The sequence below is a fragment of the Juglans regia genome, chromosome 8 (genome assembly GCF_001411555.2).
Source record: "Juglans regia cultivar Chandler chromosome 8, Walnut 2.0, whole genome shotgun sequence".
Classification (NCBI taxonomy): domain Eukaryota; kingdom Viridiplantae; phylum Streptophyta; class Magnoliopsida; order Fagales; family Juglandaceae; genus Juglans; species Juglans regia.
The window spans coordinates 12838005-12860600 of record NC_049908.1 but is presented as its reverse complement, the minus strand read 5'-3'; the positions used below and the strand labels follow the sequence as shown (position 1 = coordinate 12860600).

General features: G+C 39.3%; 1 protein-coding gene across 2 annotated transcripts in view; it reads right to left on the bottom strand.

The window, feature by feature from the left end:
* Positions 1–2161: 2161 nt before the first annotated feature.
* LOC109009869 (protein HUA2-LIKE 3-like) overlaps positions 2162–22596 on the bottom strand; it is a 29106-nt gene continuing 8671 nt past the window's right edge. The window contains exons 3-11 of one of the 2 annotated variants that reach the window (XM_018990514.2): positions 11671–13806; positions 10708–11164; positions 5463–5571; positions 5241–5353; positions 4936–5123; positions 4383–4857; positions 3841–4267; positions 3546–3725; positions 2162–2684 (exon numbers count right to left, since the gene is read on the bottom strand). In XM_018990514.2, the coding sequence (XP_018846059.2) occupies positions 2659–2684; positions 3546–3725; positions 3841–4267; positions 4383–4857; positions 4936–5123; positions 5241–5353; positions 5463–5571; positions 10708–11164; positions 11671–13806 (4111 nt within the window). In that variant the 3' untranslated portion in view covers positions 2162–2658. The remainder of the gene's footprint in view (positions 2685–3545; positions 3726–3840; positions 4268–4382; positions 4858–4935; positions 5124–5240; positions 5354–5462; positions 5572–10707; positions 11165–11670; positions 13807–22596) is intronic. The other variant, XM_018990517.2, reaches the window with a different exon arrangement.

Here is a 22596-nt window from a genome sequence, read left to right as displayed (position 1 = left end):
ACGTACAAGAGAGGAGATCATAACATTATGTTTTGGGTACAAAATGGTGTGTTTTTGCAACCTTAACCGTTTCGTGAGATGAAACAATATAAATCCAAGCTGTCGGGGGGAAGATTTCTTATGGCGTGGTAGAATAGTTTCTAGGACAAAAAAAATAAATCAACAAAAAATAAATCCTTGCATTTTCGCTATTTTGCATAAGAAAAAATCTACTCATCATTCTCACACCATACATCATATGTAATTTTTTTATATTTTTTATATTTTTTTCTCTTATCAAATGTATAGTGTATAAATTATGAGTAGAAGAAATCTATTAGTTTAGGAAGAATAAACAATAAAAATAAATATAGTGTATGGGGATAATGAGTAATAAGGCTCTTAAATATATTCATCCACCTCTAAATAAAAAATGCCTAAATTTCTTGATCCGACGAGCTCAACTCCTTTACTTGATTTTGCAAACCATGACATAATAAATGTCTGACTATAATGATGCACTCCAACTAATGACACAACTCGAGAGAGTGAAAGCATAATTTATCATAGATTTCCTCTTATTTTAAGTTTTTAACATCATAATAAGCAACATGGTAAATATGACATGTGTCAGCCAATAAAAAAGTAGGAAAAGTCTTCTTACAAGCGAATTCACATACCAAACCACGCACCGATGCTGACATGTAATGTTTAATGAAATGGTGAGAATTGGAGATGAAAATGATTTTTGTGAGACATATGACCTTCTTTTCTCAAGATTTTTTTCTTTTGTTTTTCTTTTCAATAAAAAAAGCCATATCAGCGTTGGTACGCGGTTTGGTGTGCCAAACCGCTTGTACCTAGTAAAGCTCAAAAAACTATACATGTAACATTTATAATAGATCAGCTAATATATTTTAAAAAATACTAATAAAACTTAAAATTATATTTTAAAACTTGAAAACTATTAAATTAGTTTATATAAATAGTTAAGTAAAAAAGAAGTTAAAGGGAGATTTCTTCTCCCCCTAAAGTGGTTGCACCCACCAACCAGCGAACACATTCCTCACCCTCCTCGCAGGGTGGCCGTAAGGCATTGAGCCACTCACAAGGAGGTCGTGAGCAGATTTGAGGAGACTGCAGTGTGGTTGCATCCACCCGCATGGGAGGGAACATCTACCTCACCCATCTTGAGGGGGGGCCCGCAACCACACAATAGGGCGTCGAGCCCCTCATGAGATGGCATTAAATGGATTTAGAGTGTTTGCGAGGGGACAAGAAGACACCCTAGGAGCAAATTTGCTAAAATCCCATGAGCATATCTGCATTGTTCTAGCAAATCTACTCTCGAGGTAGCCGCGAGCCATCCAGCAAGCGGATCTTGGCTTCTCAAGGTACCTCACGGCCATCTTATGAGTATCAGATCTACTAGTGAGGTGGTGCAAGCCATCCGGCAAACATTGTAGATATGTTTGTAATGTAAATTGCAGACACCCGCGATCAGATTTAGCATCACAAGATAGCTTCCAGCCACCTCATGACCAGTTTTTTCGCTGCAGCCACTCTGCAAATGGCCCCAAATCCACTCGTAGGTGCAGATCAAGATCAGCACCTAGCAAGGTGGTTCGCAACCAATCCACGACAAGTGGTTTCCTCTCCCCCAAAGATTTTTTATTTTATTTAATAACTCATAAAAATAGCATCGTTTTACTAAAATACTCTCAATTGAAAACATGATTATATAAAGAATTAAAAAATAAATTGCCCGTATAACTACCATTTCTAAAACTAAAGACTACTCTTATGAAAGTTGAAAACTCATCTAACTTTCCAAAAGAAGGTAAAAAGCCAAGCACTGATTTTAAAATTAACCTGAAAATATACGTGGCAGATTTTTAACCAAAGGTCGTCGAGTAACAATATAGATTTTACCTCTTTTGTAGCTCTATTTTAAATTAAGGATATTTTTTTATAAAACAAGTTAAAAAATAGTTATAAGAGCATTATTATTTTGTAAAAATATGCTTAATTTAAAACAAAACTGTAAAAGGACTATAAAAAGGATTGTGCTCATATTCCATCAGAACTGACAATAGAAGTCTACTGGCAATTTCACAATGCTTTCTTGACATCAGCCTGCGCCCACCGAAGGCAATGAAACAGTATAGGATGAGCAAAGGAATACCTCAGTGTAAGAAATTAGTACTAATTGCAGAAAAAGGAAATTTTTTTGGGTATTTTGCAACTGGCCCAAAATTATATATTGATAAAATTCCTATGACGGGCTTCCAAGAAAAAAAAAAAAATAGCTATAAATTTTGAATAGGATGGGGAAAAAAACAAAAAAACAAAAGAAAAATGACTGCCTATAGTATGTTACAGCTCTCCAAAGTCTCTACAATGACCGTCTTCTGCTCTGCATTTGCAGAAGGGAGAACAGTTTACATTATATACATATTGAGCATGCCAACATGCCATTCTTCTGTACTAAACCCTCTTCTGAAGATCTCTGCCTTGTAGTAAAGTAAATGATGAAGGCTTTCGGGCGATCCGACAACCCAGATAAAAAATGGGTCATGCCTAACAGCTATGACCAGAATGTGAGCACTCCTATGTAACATTAGTCACAGAGATGGAGATATGACAATGGCATACCAGTCTCAGTAGCTAGATCAAATTTCATCTTGGCTGCCAAAAGCTTGGACCTGAAAAACAAAACATAATGAGAATATCCATTCCACAGAAATTAGCAACCGACCTACATACAATACAATGCTGTATCAGTAACTGGCAATCCAGTTATGGTAAAGCTGATAGCACTGGCAAAGAGATGCAAATGCCAAATAAAAAAGCTGAGCCCCAATTTAAACTCAACCTATCAGCCACTTAGGGTTCTTCACTTCCAAAAAGGTATTTTTTGTATTCCCTTTTGTCTGTACAATTAAGATTCAAGGCATGTAGGTAAAAGTCATTTTGAGTATCCTCCGCTTTCTGAGTGGGCAAAAGAATTAATTGTCATAATATTGTTAAAAAAGTAGCTTTTTCTTCTTTATTTTTCTCCTTACTCTCTTCGCGTAACACCCCACTCACCCAAGCAGTTGCCAGCCACCCAATTCAGCCATTGCCATGCCAGTGCGACCCTTACTGTCCCCATCCCAGCCCTTCCCTGGCTGATCTCCTCACTTGACAAGCCAATCTCACTCTCTCCCTCTCAGCCAGTCACTGCATACTCCACCCCCACCCTTGACCAGTCGTCTTGGCCATCACCCCTCACTGCAGCAAAAATCGCCTCTAGCCAGCACACCCAGACACTCATACCAAACCCCATTGGCGACACCAATATAACTGTTAACGTCTAATCGTTGCCCTAAAACAAAACAGCCACACCCATACTATAACATTACTTTATCACAAGTTCAACCAAGCCCACTATCAATGCTTATATCTGGCAAGATTTTAACCAAACACCCTCCCCCATCTCAACATAACCCTTTGTCACCTACGTCAACAACCGTTTACCTTTTGCTTACTCTAATTAAATATGTTTCAAAAAAATAATAACACACCTCTACCTGCCACTGGAATTGGACCATCAAATGGAGGTCTAAAAGGTATGGCATTTCTGTGGTTCATTGTCCGAGGGGGAAATCTCCATCCTTGGCCTGGCAGTCCTGTGGGCTCACATAGAGGACCATCAAATGGAGCAGGTGCATAAGACATTTTGCCTTTGTCAGGATATCTTGGACCTACGTGGAAGGAAGAGCATGAAATGTTAATCAAAAGATTTCAAGAAAATGTCAAAGCAGAAAATAGCATTGCCCACAGAACCCTGCTTCCAGCAACTGCACTTTAGAACCTTACCAGAAAAAGGAGGTGCAGCAAACCTCCAGCGCTCATGAAGCTCATGCAGGGGCGGTTTCGTTCTCTCATGGTTATTATATGAATTTTCTCTATCAAAATTCTGCACATGGAATCTGTTGGAGTAGGAAGGCGGCAGGTCATCCCTCCGAGGCCTTACACGCTGGTCTCCTTGAAAATAAGAAAACTGATTTGATGGTGCAGGATGAGGTGGATGTACAGTGTAGCCCTTATCACACAAGGTATCACCATTAGTTTGTCGACCATTATTCACTGGTTGTATAGAAAAATTGCTGAAAGAGCAAGAGGTGGACTCAGGCATCTGCATTTGAGGATCTCTAAAATCAGGAGAACAATAACGTATTGTTTGATCAACTCTTGGTGGAACAGGTTGCAGAGACCCAGATTGGACTAAGTTGTCTCGCATATTCTGCTTGCTCATACACAAATTAAAAAAACCAAAAAACAAAAGAGCACATAGTGAGTTAACTTCTTCTATATTAAAATCCAAACAAAAGAAAAGACAACCAAGAACAGGGATGCACATGTGTCTCCATGTAAAGCTGTGAATCAGCGCCACTGGTATAGGGATCAGACATAACAGATGGAGGGGGGATAGGGGGCGGAGGAGGCGGTGGAGGTGGAGGTGGAGGGGACGACGGTAATGGTGGCGATGAAGGCGGCAAATCCTGAGGTAGTGGGGGAGCAAAGGGCAGTGGAACATGCTGGTCACACGGATCATGCAAAGTCTGTACAGCAATGACTTCAGCAACATGGTAAGACGAACTTGTTTCGACTTCACAAGCAGGAGCCACATCTTCCATTTCAAGCTCACCATCAACTTCTTCCAAGATATGTCTATGTTTTTCAATTGCAGGGATTGATTCACGTTCTTCATGGGATTCAAAATTATGCTCGGGAGTGACCGCCTCAAAACGTTCTCCATCAGAATCACTTCCTTCATTGTCATCCTTAAGCATACGGGGCATACAAAACCCGGGAAGCTGAAAGCTTGAATTGCTGCACATCATGAAAAATCTCAAAATAGAGTATTTATAAGATTAGGATGGAAATAAAACAGATAAAGCAAATTCAAACCTTCCATATTCGTCGACAAGCATACCCTCCATTTCTCGAACAGGATCATCTAAAGCCCTTTCTGTCCTTGAAGAGCGCCGAGAGTAGGGACCAGCAGATGATGAACTGCTAAGAGATTCCAATTCTCGCAAATGGTGACGTACAATGGATTCTGGAAGAATCTTCCTTTCCAACCAAAGTCTCAAAACCTAAACCAAAAGAGGAAGGGCTAAAGCAGTAAACCAAAAATGCACCACCAAGAAAAAAAGATAAGGATGCCATTTAACACGACTCTTTTCTTCTTATTTCAAAAGAATTTCACTTGCCCTAAGACACTGCTTGCGATTTTCATGAGCCATATTTCCAGGAGGAGCGGCAGCTGACAATAAGCGTGGCAGCACTGCTTGGAAAGCAGAAGGGTAAATACCACCAACATCACCTGAAAATTCGGAGTGAGTTGTAACACCAATGAATCCCACACAGATAATTGCATCTTGTTAATCAGTTTTCTTAAGGATAGTGTAAGATAACAATAGATTGATAATTACCTTTCAAACTTCGAGAGCATTGTGTAATAGAATCTACAAGGAAGAATAAGTCCACTCTTCGATGTAAGCTTGACTCTGTCTCCAAATTAAGGACAAGAATTTCCACCACCTAATAAATAAAAAATATATATATACACATATACAAGAAATTTATTAAAAAAAAAGCACACAGTACATGCTTAAACCTCAAATGCAACCTAAAATTAATGCAAAGAAAGACCATGCAGTGGTTAGCCCAAGGTCAAGAGAACCCTTCAGACACCACATGATGAATTTTAAAGAAGCACAGTTGTGAAAGCAGACAAACTTGATCAATGGTGTAAACATGAAATGTCATCTTCGTTTTCGTCCTCTAGAAAGGGTTCAATGTATTTAACAATCTAGGTGCACTTCATAAAATTCACGTAAAAATTCTTAGTCCACATAAAAGTAAGGCTGAAAAAGCATTCAACAAGAATATGCTCAAGCAACAAGCTGTAAAGAGAAAAATCAGTAAACAAAATCAGGGGGCAATACATTTGATAGTGATGGTAAATTATTCAATAGAAAGAAATAGCCAAAACAGCCCAGCAAGCTGGTCAATCTCAGAGACCTTATCAGCCATTTTGACAAGTAACATAAGTTTTATTGAATAGAAAAAGGTGTTATCCCAATTTACAGGCATATAGGATAATAAACTAATAATTAAAAGCTTTGGAAAGCTACAAGTGATCACCTACAATATCTCTCCCACATAAATCCCTCTTCATTGATAATCCTAGCATCCTCTGCTGGAGGAAAGAGAATAACCAAAACATGAAAAGAGCAATGATTTCAATACGTAAATATATCTCATATACCAGATGCCCAACAAGTGTATTAAATTACTCCAAGAAAATGCAATATATCTCAACCACCTAACCTTGTCTCCATTTAAGATTCCAATGCACTTGCCTCCTTACTAAAGACATAACTAAGTAGATTTAAAGCCTATCTATTCAATGGCAGTTCACGTGAACCTGGGCCTATGCAGTGTATGTCCATACACATACAAATGCACCCATAAAACTAGAGAGCCGACATGTAAACCAAAACTCCACTTAACCCTCATAACTTAAACTCAAAACTGACATACCAATTGACTACTCACACAGAACTAAAGTATTTGGCATAGAACACCTGTAAGAAATGATTTCAGAGAGCTTATTGGTTTGTAATCTGGTTTTCAACATAGATGGCAGAGTAGTTAGCTTTATATCTCTAAGTTCATCCAATGAGCGTTCCTTGTATTCAGAGTTCCGATCATTCCTTTCCCTCCAAATGCACTGCAGCAGACATATGGGAACTATCTTCCATATTGCAACAATTTGAGGGATGTCATGTAGACCTTTCCAGCTGGCAAGGAGATCAACCACTGTCCAAGGCATAACCCATGCTAGCCCCACTCTACTGAATATGTCATCCCATAGGGCCCTAGCCACCTCACAGTGAAGAAGCAAATGATCCACTCTCTCTCCACTTCTCCTAAACCTCCAACACCAGTCAGTTACTATGATCTGTCTTTTCTTAAGTTATCCATGGTCAGAATTTTCCCTAAAGAAGCAGTCCAAATGAAGAAAGCAGCCTTAAAAGGCGCCTTACTCCTTAAATACTCCTCCAAGGAAAAGAACTGTTGTGTTGACTAGTGAGACCTCACAGAATGAGCAGACAAAGAATTTCCCTTTCCTGGAAGCAACCTTTTTTTTCTTTTTTTTTTATTTTTTTATTTTTTTATAAGTAAACGATTGTATTAATAAGAATAGGCATAATCCAAATACACAAGATGGTATACAAGAGGTAACACCTATCTAGGAAGAAGAAATGGAAACAAGAAACTCATGAAAAACGAGGCCATTAAAATCTACAGCTATGGCCCCATAGAAATAAAGTTCTAACAAAAGGAGATCTAAGTTCCTCTAATGAGCGCTCCTTGTCTTCAACCGTCAGGTCATTTCGCTTCTGCCATAAGCACCACAAAATACAAATCAGAATCATCTTCCACACGGTTGTGATTTGTGGAATACCTCATAGATTTGTCCAACTGGCCAAAAGTGCAACCACTATGTCAGGCATAACCCAAGCTATCTCTAATCTGCAGAACACACCATCCCTTAATGCTCTCTAGCAATCTCACAATGAAGTAGAAGATGATCCACAATCTCACCACTTTTCTTGCACATGCACCACCAATCTACTATGATCACCCTATGTTACTGTAAGTTATCCATCATCAAAATCTTACCCAGAGAAGCTATCCAAGCAAAAAATGCCTCTTTGGGAGGCACCTTATTTTGCCAAATCCTTCTCCATGGAAACTGATTGTTCTACGAACGTGTGAGACTTACCTTTACCTACGGGTACCCACCACAACGTGTCAAGTCCTTAAGTGCTCGGTCTCATGGAGTACATAAGACTAAAAAAGTCCTCAAACCTGCCAACTTCCCAATCTTGGGCCACCCTACTGAAGTTGTGTTCCATTGGACTTGATCACCGAATATCACCATAAAATCAGCCACTGAAGCTTCTTTCTTGCATGCAACCCGAAAAACCGAAGGGAGCGAGTCTTTTAGGGCATTGTTTCCACACCATAGATTGCTCCAAAATTTTATTCTAGAGCCATCTCCCAACACGAGTTTAGTATGACAAGTAAAAAACCCCCAGCCATGTCTAATATGCTTCCAGACTCCCACTCCATAAGATCCACTTACCTCTAGTGCACCAACCAACCCCCCCCCCCCCCCCCAAAAAAAAAAAAAAACCTCCATATTTGCAGTCAATCCCTAACTTTCATAAGGCTTCCGGTTCCATATTATATCGCCATTACTTATAAAAAAATATTATATCGCCACAACCATTTCCTGAGTAAGGCCCAATTGAAAATCTTTAGATTTCTAATTCCCCACCCACCATAAGAGATTGGGGAGCATACCTTATCCCACTTGAACAGATAAAATTTGAAATCATCCCCCACGTCACTCCAAAGGAAATCACGATGAAGTTTCTCAATCCAAGTCGCCACACTTGCTGGAATTGGGAATAAAGATAAGAAATACGTCGGTAAATTAGACAATACTTTTGATTAAGGTGATCCTAGCACCTTTCGACAAGTACAGTCTCTTCCAACCTGCCAATCTACGTTCAATCTCTCAATCACTGTATCCCAGATTGATTTAGCCCTTGAGGCAGCCCCCAACGGAAGACCAAGGTAATTCTTGGGAAGAGAGGAATCTTACATTCAAGAGTGTTAGCCAACTGCTGAATGTTGCGAACATTACCAACTGGCACCAACTCTGATTTGTCAAAGTTCACTTACAAACCTGATGCCACTTCAGAACAGAGTAGAAGTGCCCTCAATGGCCAAATTTTATTTTGTTCTGCCTCACAAAATATCAATGTATCATCTGCAAACAACAAGTGAGAAATGTTAAAGAGTACCCCTATTGGGGTCACCAACCGAGAATCCAACCACAAAGCCACTGCTAACCAAAGATGAGATCATTCTGCTAAGCGCCTCCATAACAATGACAAAGAGGAGTGGGGACAAATGACCCCTTTGTCTTAAGCCTCGGGAGCTATTAAAGAAGCCAACTAGATTGTCATTCACCCAAATTGAAAACTTCACCGTTGATATGCACCATCTGATCCACAAATCCACCCCTCTCAAGCAAGTAAACTAGGAACTCCCAATTAACATGATCCCTTCTCCATATCCCACTTACATAGGATCCCAAAATTGCTAGATTTTAGTCTACTATCTAGGCATTCATTGGTGATGAGAACTAAGTCCAGAATTTGCCTACCCCTTACAAATGCATTTTAGGATTTTGTAATAATCTTCCCCAATACCTCCCTCCCCTAGGCAGTTTGCAAGCACCTCAGAGATAAACTTCTACATTCACAAGACTGCTGGGCCGATAATCCTTTACCTCCAATACCCCAATCTTATTAGGAACCAGTGCAATAAAAGTGGCATTGAGGCTTTTCTCAAATTTTCCAACCAAGAACGATTCCTGGAACACCTTCATTAGATCCTCCTTCACCACATCCCAACATGATTGGAGAATCCCATAGAAAATCCATCTGAACTAGGTGCTTTGTCTTTGACCATTCTCCTCACCACACCATGAACCTCCGTCTCCTCAAAGGGCCTCTCCAACTAAGAGGCATTTTGCAGCTCAACAGACTCAAAAACTAGTCCATCAAGCTTTGGCCGCCACCCCACTTGCTCGGTAAGCAAGTGTTCAAAACAATCAGCAACATGTTCTTGGATCACAGGGGCCTCCGTACAAGCCATGCCATCTATGTTCAGCATCTCATCTATGTTCAGCATCTCAACAGTATTCGTTCTCCTATGAGAATTGGCCACTCTATAAAAGAACTTCCATGCTTTGATCCCCTTCTTTCAACCACAATGCTCTAAATTTTTTGCTCCAAGAGATCTCCAATAAGATAACCCTCTAATTCTGAAACCAACTCTGACTTTCAAGATAACTCTTCCAATAAAATACTGTCCAGCAAACAGTATAATCTCCCAAGTGAAATGGCCCCTTTGACAAACTAGAACTTTCCCTATGCATCACTCGACTCACACTTAACAAAGAAATACACATGGACTAAAACTCCCCACTAATGAAGAGTGAAGCAGAAGAGGGCCCATATGGCAGTAAACCAAATAGGTTTTTTGTCCCTATTATCCTCAAGTTACATGCAAGAACCCTGGATTGATGTCATGCAACAATACATATCACATTTTACTTCCACAACATGCTAAAACTATTCTTCCCTTTTGGAATATTTTTGCATCCCCCCTTCCCTTTTTGTTACATTTTGGGTCATCATCCCATCTAATAATTTTTCAAATCAATTAAAAAAAACCAGGGCTGATCAAATCTTCAAGCTAATTTTTGCATAGACATGATATCAAGACACACAAGATAATTGTAGTTCATCAAAAGCATAGCATCCAATTATCTACTTCTAGCAACTACATTCCAATGCTGAATTATTCAAACTATAATGTAAAAACTAATTTGTTTACCCCATCCCAGACACAATTGCCATAAGTTGGCAGGCAAAAAAAAAAAAAACCACAGGATACACTTTTTAAATAATATCCTTTCAAATTCAATTGAAATATCACTCGTCAAAAAAAGTTTGAAATATGAACAATTTAACCAAGAACTGAAATGAAAAATTAGATAGGAGATTTAGAATGTCATCATCCTACCTTAGCAGCCACACCAAACTTTGCACAGTCAATAGCTATGCGGGTTGCTCGACCAATGCTCTCCTTCATCCTTGTCAATGTTCCAAGCATTACCTCAAATGATGAAAGTGCAATATGTGCTTCTCCATGCTTGCCTACAGATTTTGGTCTTTGAGTCGTCAACGATTCTATTTTCTCTTCTTCATCACCAAGTGAAGCAGAAAAAATTTTCTTGTAGTGCAAATTCACATCAGGACTACAACTGCCATTATTGCGAACAAAATTACTACTATCTGAAGTAGAAATCTGGTAGTTTGAGGTATGGGGAGGAGAAGCTTGAGCAAGAGAATCTCCAGCATCTGTAGATGGACTTGACCTAACACCAGAGACATCCTTTTCACCAAAGCGATCATCTGAAAAACAATTAGAACTTGGACCCTCCTGTGTATAATTTTTTACTGCTTTCACATCATCACACCTAAAACAAATAAGTACAAAAGTGATAAACAATAAGAGCAGGAAATACTTTTTTCATAAGTAAATACGAGCAGGAAATACTAAAAAAGGTTAGATCCAGTTTTAAGAAGAAAAAATAGAGTTTAGATGACATTTAATACTTGGGTCAACGGTCCTCTTCTAAGGCCTTGTTTAAATTCAAAAATCATCTCAACTCAACTCATCTAATCATTACAACTTTTCCAAACTTTCAATTTTCAAATCCCAAAACAAAAATTATATTAAAAAATTATATTCTAAAAATATTTTATTCAACTTTCATCTCATCTCACAATCCAAATCTCCCCTAAGTTTTCATATTCATTGAAGACTTCACCTAACAATGAACTATTTGTTATCCCCCATCGCCCCCATCCCCAAAAAACAGTGGAGGAAAGCCTAATTTATGATCAGGGCAAGGGTCAAAGTGCAGATAGAAAAAGAAAATTTTTGTAAAGCTACACTTGTAAGTATAAAACATATGCTTACATGCCCTTTACTTCACTTTTGTCATCCAGTATAGGCTCCAAACGCTTGTTATCCTCACAACCAACACCCTCCACACTGCACTGAAGCCCAATGGTACTGTTTCTAGGTGAAGTTTTAACAATCTCATTGGAGCAGGAGACAAGACTCAAACTAATCCCATTGTTTTCTGAAGCATTAACCTCTTTATCAGAAATTCTGGGTTCACAATTGCTCGACTCAATATTTTTCGTATCTCCATCCTTTGGAGGTGACAAAGTATCTGATGAGGCTTCATGGCATAAAGGATTAACCTGTCTTTTATCAAGGTTATCAGACAAATATCCTGGGATTTGAGTTGGATCTGCAGTTCTAACCGCGTGACCACCAAAAGAATTAGAAATATTTATAGCATCAATATGGTGCTCTCTGGCATCAGGGAAGACATCCTTGGAAACCTCATAATTTTTGGTCTTAAAAATATCCACAGCTTGATTGCAAAAGTCCACCTTCATTGATGATTTAACACTTTCCTCTGAGATAATTGGATTTAGGCTCGTAGAGAATCCAGAATCACTGACCTGAGTAGAAACAATGTCAAGAGATTCCGTACTCAACGAACCCAGACCATTCCCTACTTTGCTTTCCACAGCCATATGAGGGCTTCTCTTCATAGAGGAACTACAACACCCACCAACTAGAGTCTTCAAGGTTGGTGATGCTTCATCACATGCTTGACCGTCTTCAGCAGCATTAGCCGACATGGCTTCCAGAGCACGATGAAGGCGTTTAGATGGAGGTAAAGCAGCTTCACCATCTACTGAGCAGCCAAATGATTGTTCATTCCTGCCTCTCCAAGACTCAGTTCTATTTGTCGAATCATGGGTGCAATGTTTTGAAGTTGACAACATATTATCCAGAGGTTCATTGGCCACAAGTGATTCTCTACCAGCAAAACTATTGTTTTCAACTTTTATATCCATGCTAATCTGCCTTGATAGACTAACTTTAGCTTCCTTCATAGTCTTCTCTTCTGTGTGTGAACAGCTACTGAGCTCCTCCACAGAAGATGATTTTCCCATCCGGACCCTTGCTCGTTTCACCAAAGGCAGGTGCTCATCTCCATCATCCTTTGAGCAACCTTCCTTCACCTGTCCACCTCCTTGCGAATTTAGACTAGCATTCTGCAGCTCAACCTCCAAACCTATCTCCTTGTCCAATGTAACCGGAGGCCCAGCTGTACCATTGGTTACTCGCTTTCTGTTTGGTTTCCTTTTCTTCTTAATGAAAACTGACTTTATTTGGAGATCAAGCCCCTTGCTCAACTCAACATCTCCATCCAAACATTCAACAACCGTGTCAGAGTGCTCAAGTTTACAACCAGACTCTATAGTACTGCCTTCATTTAGACTAAAGGTGTCGGAGTCAACTGTGACAACTTCAGAGCCATTTTCTTCAATGCTACCATATGAAACATGTGCAGCAGAATCAACAGCAGCAGACTCACACACATTTGGTGATTTTCTGATTCTCTTATTACTTCTTAAAGAACCATCTCGAACTACATTAGCTAATATTTCTCCAGCAGTCTTTCCATCATCCTTACATGGCATCATGAAGCTTCGTGATCGACGGGATTCCAGCCTTGATGAGCTTCTAGACCTTTGAGCCTTTATTTGTGTAACACAGCTCTGTGCTTGTGAGAGACTAGATCTTTTCTTTGAAGAGTAAGTACTCAACAAAGGTGTTTCTGTACCCACCACGGTATCGGTAGATTCCTCCTCTAAGGCTGCTTTATTAAGTACAATAAGGGTAGGTGTTTGATCCAAGGTATCCTCAATTGGAAGACATGGCTCATTTTCATATGTAGTAGAATAAGAAGTTTTTAACTCGGAATTAAGAGTCACTTCAGGAGCTTCTGTCTGATCATTTGCTCTAATATTGACCGATAAATCAACTGAATCCCCGCCATTTACTGGTGTCACTTGATCACCAGAGTTCAAAGTGTTGACTTGGACCTGCTTCTTTATATTCTCATAACTATCAATGATCTCTTGTACTGCCCGTAGAAAATCAGAACTCCTGCCATGACGTTTGACCAAAAGAGAGTGCTTCTTCTCTTCAGTAAATTCTTCAACATCAGCAGGATTGCAAAAGCCTCTGAATTAAAAAAATATTCATCAGAATGAGTGAAAGTCAAAATCTAAATTCAAATTAGACTTACATAAAGAACACTAATAAGAAGCACAGTGGTTATTACAATAAACAAACAATGGATGTCCAAGGCAAACATGCAAATTCACCATCACAATGGATCCAACCAAGAGAAAATGTTGACACAGATTAAAAATACATAAAATGTAAATCCCCGATCCCACGTTGATCGACTGGAGTTTGAGTTGAGGGATTTGGGATCAGTGAACTGCGCCACAGCTGTGCACATCTAATGCAAGATTTCATTTCCGAGAGCCACCCCCAAATCCTCCATGAGGAACCCAATGGACTCTCTTTCTTTAGGAAACTAATTGACTTCTTCGATAACACCCGGGATGCAGAAGAGTTCCCATTTGTCGTCGATGTGCATGATCTCAACAGAGGAGTATGTTTGTTCCAGCCCAAGATACGGCTGCTATAGACAGAGCAGAAATCAATTGGTAGGTTATAAAGGTAGTCATAGTGCTAAGTCCCAAATTGGCCACTAAGTGAAACCGAGCATCACAAGTGATTTTAAGAAAGTTTCAAATTGACTAATCTTTTGGGATTATAGCATATATGTGGCTAGTGCTTTCACAAGGTCATTACATATGGTATCAAAGTCACCTATGAAGGTTAGTCATGCAAACTGGAGAATTGCATGAGATAGACCTGATGAGAACGTCAAGAACTCAAGAGGACAGAGTTTGTAACAACCAATAACACACTGGGAATATGAATAACCCACATAGAGTGGATAGATTATAAAGGTAGTCATGGGTGTAATGGCTACTTACTGGGTGAAACTGGGCTTAAAATGTAATTCTAAGCAAGCTAAAACTTTAATAGTCTTATGAGGTTATAACATAGATGTGGCTAGCGCTTTCCCAAAATCGTCACATATAATCAACCAAACAAAATGAACGTACAAGGTGAAAACCAAACTAGCCACCAAGTGAAAATGTTGATAAAAGTACAAGAAAGATAAACGGTGGGAGGGACCAGTACGATGAAAAGCTCATAGATGAAAGTCCAATAGGATGACCTATAAATACAACAAGATGCATTTCAGCAAATATATAATTTTACTTTGTTAAATACATTTCAGCAAATTAGATATACATATATATCTTAACATTCCCAACACGAAATAAATTTTCAATATGTCAGGCCAAATAACACAGATATTATAAAAATAACAAATTAGAATGTTTCAAATAGAAGATTAAATAAAAAGAAGCAAGAATAAGTAGAAGACAAGCATATTTTATTAGGTCTTCAACGTTAAAGCAAAACTAAAGGCCATATATTCCACTGGAAAATAAGTTAATCATTTCCCATTGAAAGAACACTTTACAATTAGAAATTTGAAAGATGCAACTCAATTTTGGATCTGTACCAATACATTCAATGAACAGTAAACAGAATGTACAATTATGCCAATGAATGTAGAAATTTGTTACAGAATTTAAGAATCAATGCAATTTAAGTGTTATAATGTTAATCAGCCATACCATTTAAACAGCTCTTCAACACTAAAAAAAAAGGTAATTTAAGAATTTTTTTTTAATAAATAAAACAACTTTTATTAACAAAAGAATGGGCAAAATGCCAATTACAAAACTCCTAGGCCCTAGCTAAGTAGAAGCATTAGAAGCAAGGAAATCATGTAGATCCATGCCATCAAAGTCCACAGCAATAACCCAAGTACAAAGAGTTCTAAAGAATAAAACTTTTAGCTCCTCCACCGATCTCTCCTTGTCCTCGAACGTCTGCTCGTTTAGCTCCTGCCACAAACACCACATGATGCATATAAGAATCATCTTCCAAATCGCTTTGATCTGCTGCATACCTCTGATGTGTTAGGGACCTCGGTCTAGTCCCTAAACATCGGGTTGTCCTCGCCTTGGTTCTCCTTGTGACGACCGATTGCCTAAACCCTCTTGCTTGGACTTTGATCAATAATAGCAATATATGATGGAAAAGATGAGTTCCTAAGTTGATAAATAGTAATAATAACCCTATTCGGGGCTCCAATCGGGAAACCATCTACAAAACCATTATCCACCAAAGTCGAAATCATCCTGCTTAGCGCCTCCATAACAATAACAAATAGTAAACGTGATAATGAATCCCCTTGTCTCAAATCCCGTGAACTCTGAAAGAAGCCCTCTAAACTACCATTTATCAACACAGAAAATCTCACCGTAGATATACACCAACAGATCCATGTCTTCCACTTTTCCCTAAAACCACATCTCCCAAGTAAATAGAGAAGGAAATTCCAGTTAACGTGATCATACGCCTTCTTCATATCTAATTTGCACAAGATCCCTGTGGTTCCATCCTTCAGTCTGTTGTCAAGACATTCATTAGCAATAAGGACCGCATCAAGAATATGTCTCCCTATTACACAGGCATTTTGAGGTTTAGTGATAATCTTCCTACCAGTTCCAAGGTACTCCTAGTTTCATTTTTGCAAGGAAATTGAAAGCTTTAAAAAGAGATTTGAAGTTGTGGAATATGTAGTCTCTAAGAAACATAGGGGAAAACAAGAAAATCAAGATGATGGAAATTCTGGAGATAGAGAGGCCGCAAGAGAGGTGGCCTCTTACACAGGAAGAATACGTGCAAAAGCCATCGTTGGTTGCAGATCTTGAAAGGATGATTTTACTAGAAGAAGTGTCTTAGCGTCAAAACCCAAGAGCTTTGTAGTTAAAGGAAGGCGACCAAAGTACGAAGTTTTTCCATAGAAATGCAAATTCCCATACGATAAATAACAACATAGAGGTGCATTTTCAACCACGTATTCTCAAACTTGAAATACTGTCAGCCACTATGTAAACCTCCACAATCAAGCAAAATAGGTCAATGATCCGAAGATAAGAGAGCCAAACGCTTTTTGCCACACATCCGGAAAATGGCTTTCCCACTCTGAAGAAATTAGGAACGGGTCCAACTTGGACCAAGTCTGGTTATTCGACCATGTGCCAGGACCCCCTACAAGTGGCAAATCTACCAGGTTCAAGTCAAAGCTGCACTCCGAGAACTCCACCATTTCAGGTCTTACTCTTCTACTTCCAAAACTTTCGCTTGGGAATCTAACAACATTGAAATCACCCCCAATACACCAAGGGAGGTCCCACCAACTGTGCAACCCTGCTAATTCTTCCCACAATAATCTTCTGTCAGAGTCTAGATTAGGCTCCCATAAACACCTACAAAAGCCCACAAAAAGTTGTCCGACACACTTTTGAACGAGCATGCTACCATATACTGCCCAATAAAATCCTCCATTTTCTCCACCACCCTCTTATCCCACATCACCACAACCCCTACTAACACCCCATTAGAGGCCATATACACCCAATCCACATGAGAACCACTCCACAAACTGCGTATTATTTTCCTATTAATCGTCTTCAACTTTGTCTCCTATAAACACGATGTCTGCCTTCCACTCACAAAGCAAGTGCCTAATCCCGTTTGTTTACCTCATTGAGCCCACGAACATTCCACGACACAATTTTGAGTTTCATTGGGGAAAATCCAACCCTTTCCCTATCGGCCTTACCCTACTGGAACTACCCTCCGAGTTCATTAACCAAGTCAATCTTTTAAGCACCCGCAGTTTCTTTGATTCCCCTTTCCTTTTTTGTCGGTGCCCCACTTCAATAGTTGTAAGTAGAGCCATGAACTGCTCTTCATACCCTTCACACTCAATCCCCACCACTTTTTGGATCTCTTCCACCTTATGGAAAACCCACTCTGAGGCTTGAGCTGGAAAGAAGAAATTCAGTGGAGTGGGATTGCCCATCCTACTATCCTTCTGTACAATCTGCATCTCCTCTCCCAGCGAAATCTCTTCCAACCCATTCTGCCCACAGACCTCAAGAAGAAACAATTCATCTTCCACTAAATGCATTAGGTCCTCCGAACCCTCCCCATTCTCGATGTCCGGCTCAAAGTCCACAAACAGGTGAGTAGACTCGTTCGTCGAAGACAAACCCTTGTCGTCGCACCTCATCGGCAGTTTCTAGCCACCCTCGACTAAGAACAAGCACCCATCGATGTCAGAAAGCCCTTCCCTAACTCCACCATTGCGTTCTGATCACCTAGCATCGGCAGGATGTCATCGGAGGTCTCTACCACCTCCGAAGGCATTGTCTGTGCACCCAACATTGGTGCATCCTCCGTCGCCAAGCGACTCGACACGGTCGCAGGAGGCAACTCGCCGATGGGCGTGCTTGCTCTCGCTCAATCTTTGTTGCGCAGAAAGGCCCTGGGTTGGGATAATCCAGGCCCAGGCCCCGGCCCAGGCCCACCCCCGGACAAGCTACCTTCTTGGTTTTGGGCCCCGGGTCACCCACATTCCTCCAGACCAATCCAATCTTCTGCCCACCCCTTTTACACTCCTTTTCGACCTAGGCTTTACTAGGCCAAAGCCCAGCCCACTTCCCCTTTCCCTTTTCCCCCTGCCTTTCCCCTGTCTTTCTCCTTCCTTAAACAGCCCGACACAAGACATCATCTCAGCCATATCCTTCTGCAATTTCCTCAGCTGTCCCTACATCTCCAACAGCAATCTGGGAATGTCCTAGGCCTCCTGACTCACGACAATCTTCCTGCCATTGGAGTGGCTCGACGCAAAGTACGGGTTTGCACGCCACCAAGAGCCTCTGTCAATGTACCTCTCGCCGCCTTCGGCCTCCTTCTGTGCATGGCCAGGCTCCGTCGGAGAAAGCACCTCCCTATAGGACCGAGAAAACGACCTCATCTCACCCCTCCACATGCACGACTGAACTCTACCAAGCATTCCACCCCTGCTCTTCCTCTCCTGGCCTAAGTCCGACAACACATCTCTCATCTTCCTCCATCCCCAACCTCACTCCCCTTCTGGAATGCACAAAAGACTCTTCCTCCCTCCCTAGTTGTACTCAGACACTGCTAAGTAACGGCCACGGCTATTCGAGCAACATTGTGCAGTAAAGCTACAGTATCCATCCCTGGTTGCTGAGTACACCTCCTCCTTCCCCCCTCTCAAACTCTCCTCCAACACTTTTCCAAGCCATTGCACTGATGTTGGACCCAACAACACCAAGTGTTCCTCCTTCTATCCTTTCTCAGTTATACGCAGCAGACCACCTTCCTTACCTAACAAAAATAACTTGGATTCTATCACCACCTCGTGCATTCGTGCTAAAACAAAGACTTCACTAGAGATTATAACAAAAGAAAACTGTACGTAGAAACCCACATCTCGCTAATCTCCACTGGGAATAATCACCATTACGGACTTCCACCAAAAACCAGAGGAAAAGGTGTGTACGTAGAGAGAAAATTTAGGAGATATCTGCAACGAGTTTTTATCCACACATATGCTAAGCATTTTAAGAAATTTATTTAAAAAAGGTTATTGAATATTTTGGTCATAACCATTCTTAGTGTTTGATGCGTCAAGTTCTTCATATTACGATAGAGCAAGAATTCACATGTTAATTCAAACTTAAAATAAAAAATTGAGGAGCTAAATCAATGCAACTATAATTGTATTCAATGAAAGTGCATTCTGTCAGGAATCCTGCTATACTGGAAAATTTCACAGATTTATACAACCACTGAACCTGATTTTTTTGGCAAAAAGATTAATAGCTTTGTTCTTTTGATATGTTAAAGATTGTATGATCCAATTTTTTTTTTTTTTTTACAAGTTTTTACATGATTTGGAGTTACAATGAATTAGATATAAAATTTTCAAGCAGCAAAGGTCTAATTGCGAAATTCTTTAGAAAGATACATATTGCAATTTTTAGCTTGTCACTAATACGTTTTTATGAGTAACAAGTCACAATATAACGTATTCCAATGACCTCACCCTTCATCTATTGTTTTCTGAGGAACATGCCATTCAGACCCAAAGACCATAGGCTCAAGGAGTTTGGAGTAAAAGCTTAAAGCATCAAACAATTTCCAAATGCAACAATTGTTTTGTCATATCTCCAAGTTTTATTTAAGTCTAAAGAGAATAAAAGAGTGAAAACCAACAGAGATGAATTTAGATGACAACTGTATTTCAGTATAAAATTGCTATTTCTCAAGTGTTTATTTTTATAGGTACTATTTCTCAAGAGTTTAACCTGTGTTACCTTAGGAAACAAAGGATAGATTATAGGATACAATTACAAATTGAATATGGATATTTCATGAATGTTTGAGTCAATTCCCTATTTGTCCATATCTAATGAAATTATATGATGACAGATTAAATGTACGTTTGGTACGAACTTGTGTACATGTGCCCCATGTCACAAGTTCAATTCACCCTAGGATCAATCTACGATTTAAGTGGGAGGTCATAGCGGTGGGTAGCTGTGCTAGTCTCCCCGGGGCTTTAGGTTCCATGGGTGAGTCCTAAGGGCTCTGTCATGTAGTGGTTCCCCCGTAATAAAAAATAAAAAAAAAATGAGATGAGATGAGAAATTCTCAAAGCTTCTCACAATTACCTTCTCACACACAAAACACTTTTCAATTTCAAATCTTCAACTTCTTCATCTAATCTTTATCTAATCATTACAACTTTTACAAACTACATAACAAAACACAAAAATCAATACAACTTATTCAAACTTCAAAACACAAATTATATTAAAAAATTATACTCAAAACAACTTTTTAATTTTATAATATTTTTATTTAATTTTTTCTCGCTCTTTTCCCAAAATCTAATAAAACATCTTAACTCAAACCAAACCATTTCACTGCTATTCACAGAATTCTAATATACTCCAAGTGTCCAAACGAGCCCCAAGACTTCAAACTTATTCAAAAAATGCTACTCAGGTAAGTAATAGGATCATGCCCTTGATTTTGAAGATAAAATATTAAGCTTTTCTCAAATGATTTTTGAAGTCATATAATATTTGGTGTGGTGATCGAGCCCTTAATAGGGTGTTCCAGCAATTTTTCATTGGTTTCTAATCAATATGCATATGTTTATGATTTGCTAGTCCATTATAACGGATCCTTTCAGTGGGATGTTTGTTTTACTAGAGCTGTACAGAATTGGAAAATTGATGAAGTTTCAGCTTTTTTCAAGTTTTTATACTCTTTGAGACTTGGTGGTAATGATGGGGGTAGGATGTTGTGGAAGTCCAAGGGGAGTAAAAAGTGTAAGGTTCGTTCGCATTACAAGCTATTGATTGTTCAGCATAGTCCTTTTCCTTGGAAGCGTATTTGGAGGTTTCACATGCCTTCCAAAGTCACTTTTTTTTTTAGGACATCCTCTCTTAGGAAAATTCTGACGAAGGATAATTTGAGGAAGCACGGTCTCATTGTTATGGATTGGCGCTCATGTCTAAGAAGCATGGGGAATTTGTGGATCAATTACTTTTGCATTGTGAGGTGGCAAGAGCTTTGTGGGATGGAGTTTTTAGTAGAACTAGGTTGGCTTGGGTGATGTCTTTGAGAGTGATTGATCTTCTTGCATAATGGAACGGGCTATACGGTTGCTCTCAAGTGGTTGTGGCATGGAAGATGGTTCTTTTGTGTTTGATGTGATGCATTTGGTTGGAAAGGAACGTGCGGTATTTCAATGATAAGGAACGTACTTTGGAGGAACTTCGGAATTTTTTTGTGCACTCATTATTGCTTTAGTGTTTTCTTTTGTATACTTCTTATGTACATGGGCATCACCTATTTCATTCGTTTTAATAAAATTGTCTTTCTTACTTAACAAAAGAAAAATGATATGTTAACAGTCTCTTCTTCTAAACCCCTTTCTATACATATGTTATGAAGGTGAGGTTCTGCAAATGCTTTCGCATGAAACATATGCTATACATTATGTAATGAATATATTTATGTTATGAAAGTTTAACACATGCTTTTTATTTGAAATTTATGATTTCTAACTTTATGAAAGTTATACAATGCATGTATGTTTTTGTTCTTTTGGCCATATGATGAGGATGTGACGGCGCAATAACCTAAGCAAAGCCCAAGACGCATTTGAACCTATATTCCAAAAAAACTAGTCAAGGTAACAACTAAAATGTCTTGGAATCATTATAAAGGCCAATAACTTTTCCCTTTAAAGATATATGAGATCCAATTCAATATGGAGTATTATATTTTCGCTCTAAGTTCTAGATGTTCTTATTAAGTCATTCCATTGTAAGTGGCACAACTCAAGTACCAGATTTCTAGCTAGGGTTTGACTCTAAAGCCATTTGTAATGACCAAAGAAACCCAAAGCCAAATATAGGCTTATACTCCCAAAGGACTAGTCAAGATAACAATTGGAGTCTCTTGAAACCATTATGAAGGGCCATAAATTCTCCCTCCTAGGCAATGTAAGATCCAATTCACCACATTTCTACACTCAATATGGGTATTATAGATGGTACTAGACAAGTGGGTGAATGTTCAATCCGCATTAAAGGATGTTGAGAATGTATGGTCCACCACGATGTTTTACATCCACCAGGAAAAGCAATTCGCCTTGATATCCACAAGCAATGGAAACTGTGTACAACCTAGACACAAAAGGTTTAATGTGTGCGGGCCATTACAAGTTTAAAAGTTAATGATTTTTATGGTGTATGTGCTCTTACATGTCTCTCAAAGATGTTTAAAATATAGTTTAAGCATCCTACTTGAGGAGGGCACCTTAAGGCTCAAAGGTCGACATCACAAAAGGAGGAAATTGTTAGAGAATTGAAACAACCGCTCTTTATGAAAGTGAGTTCATTAGACGTGCAT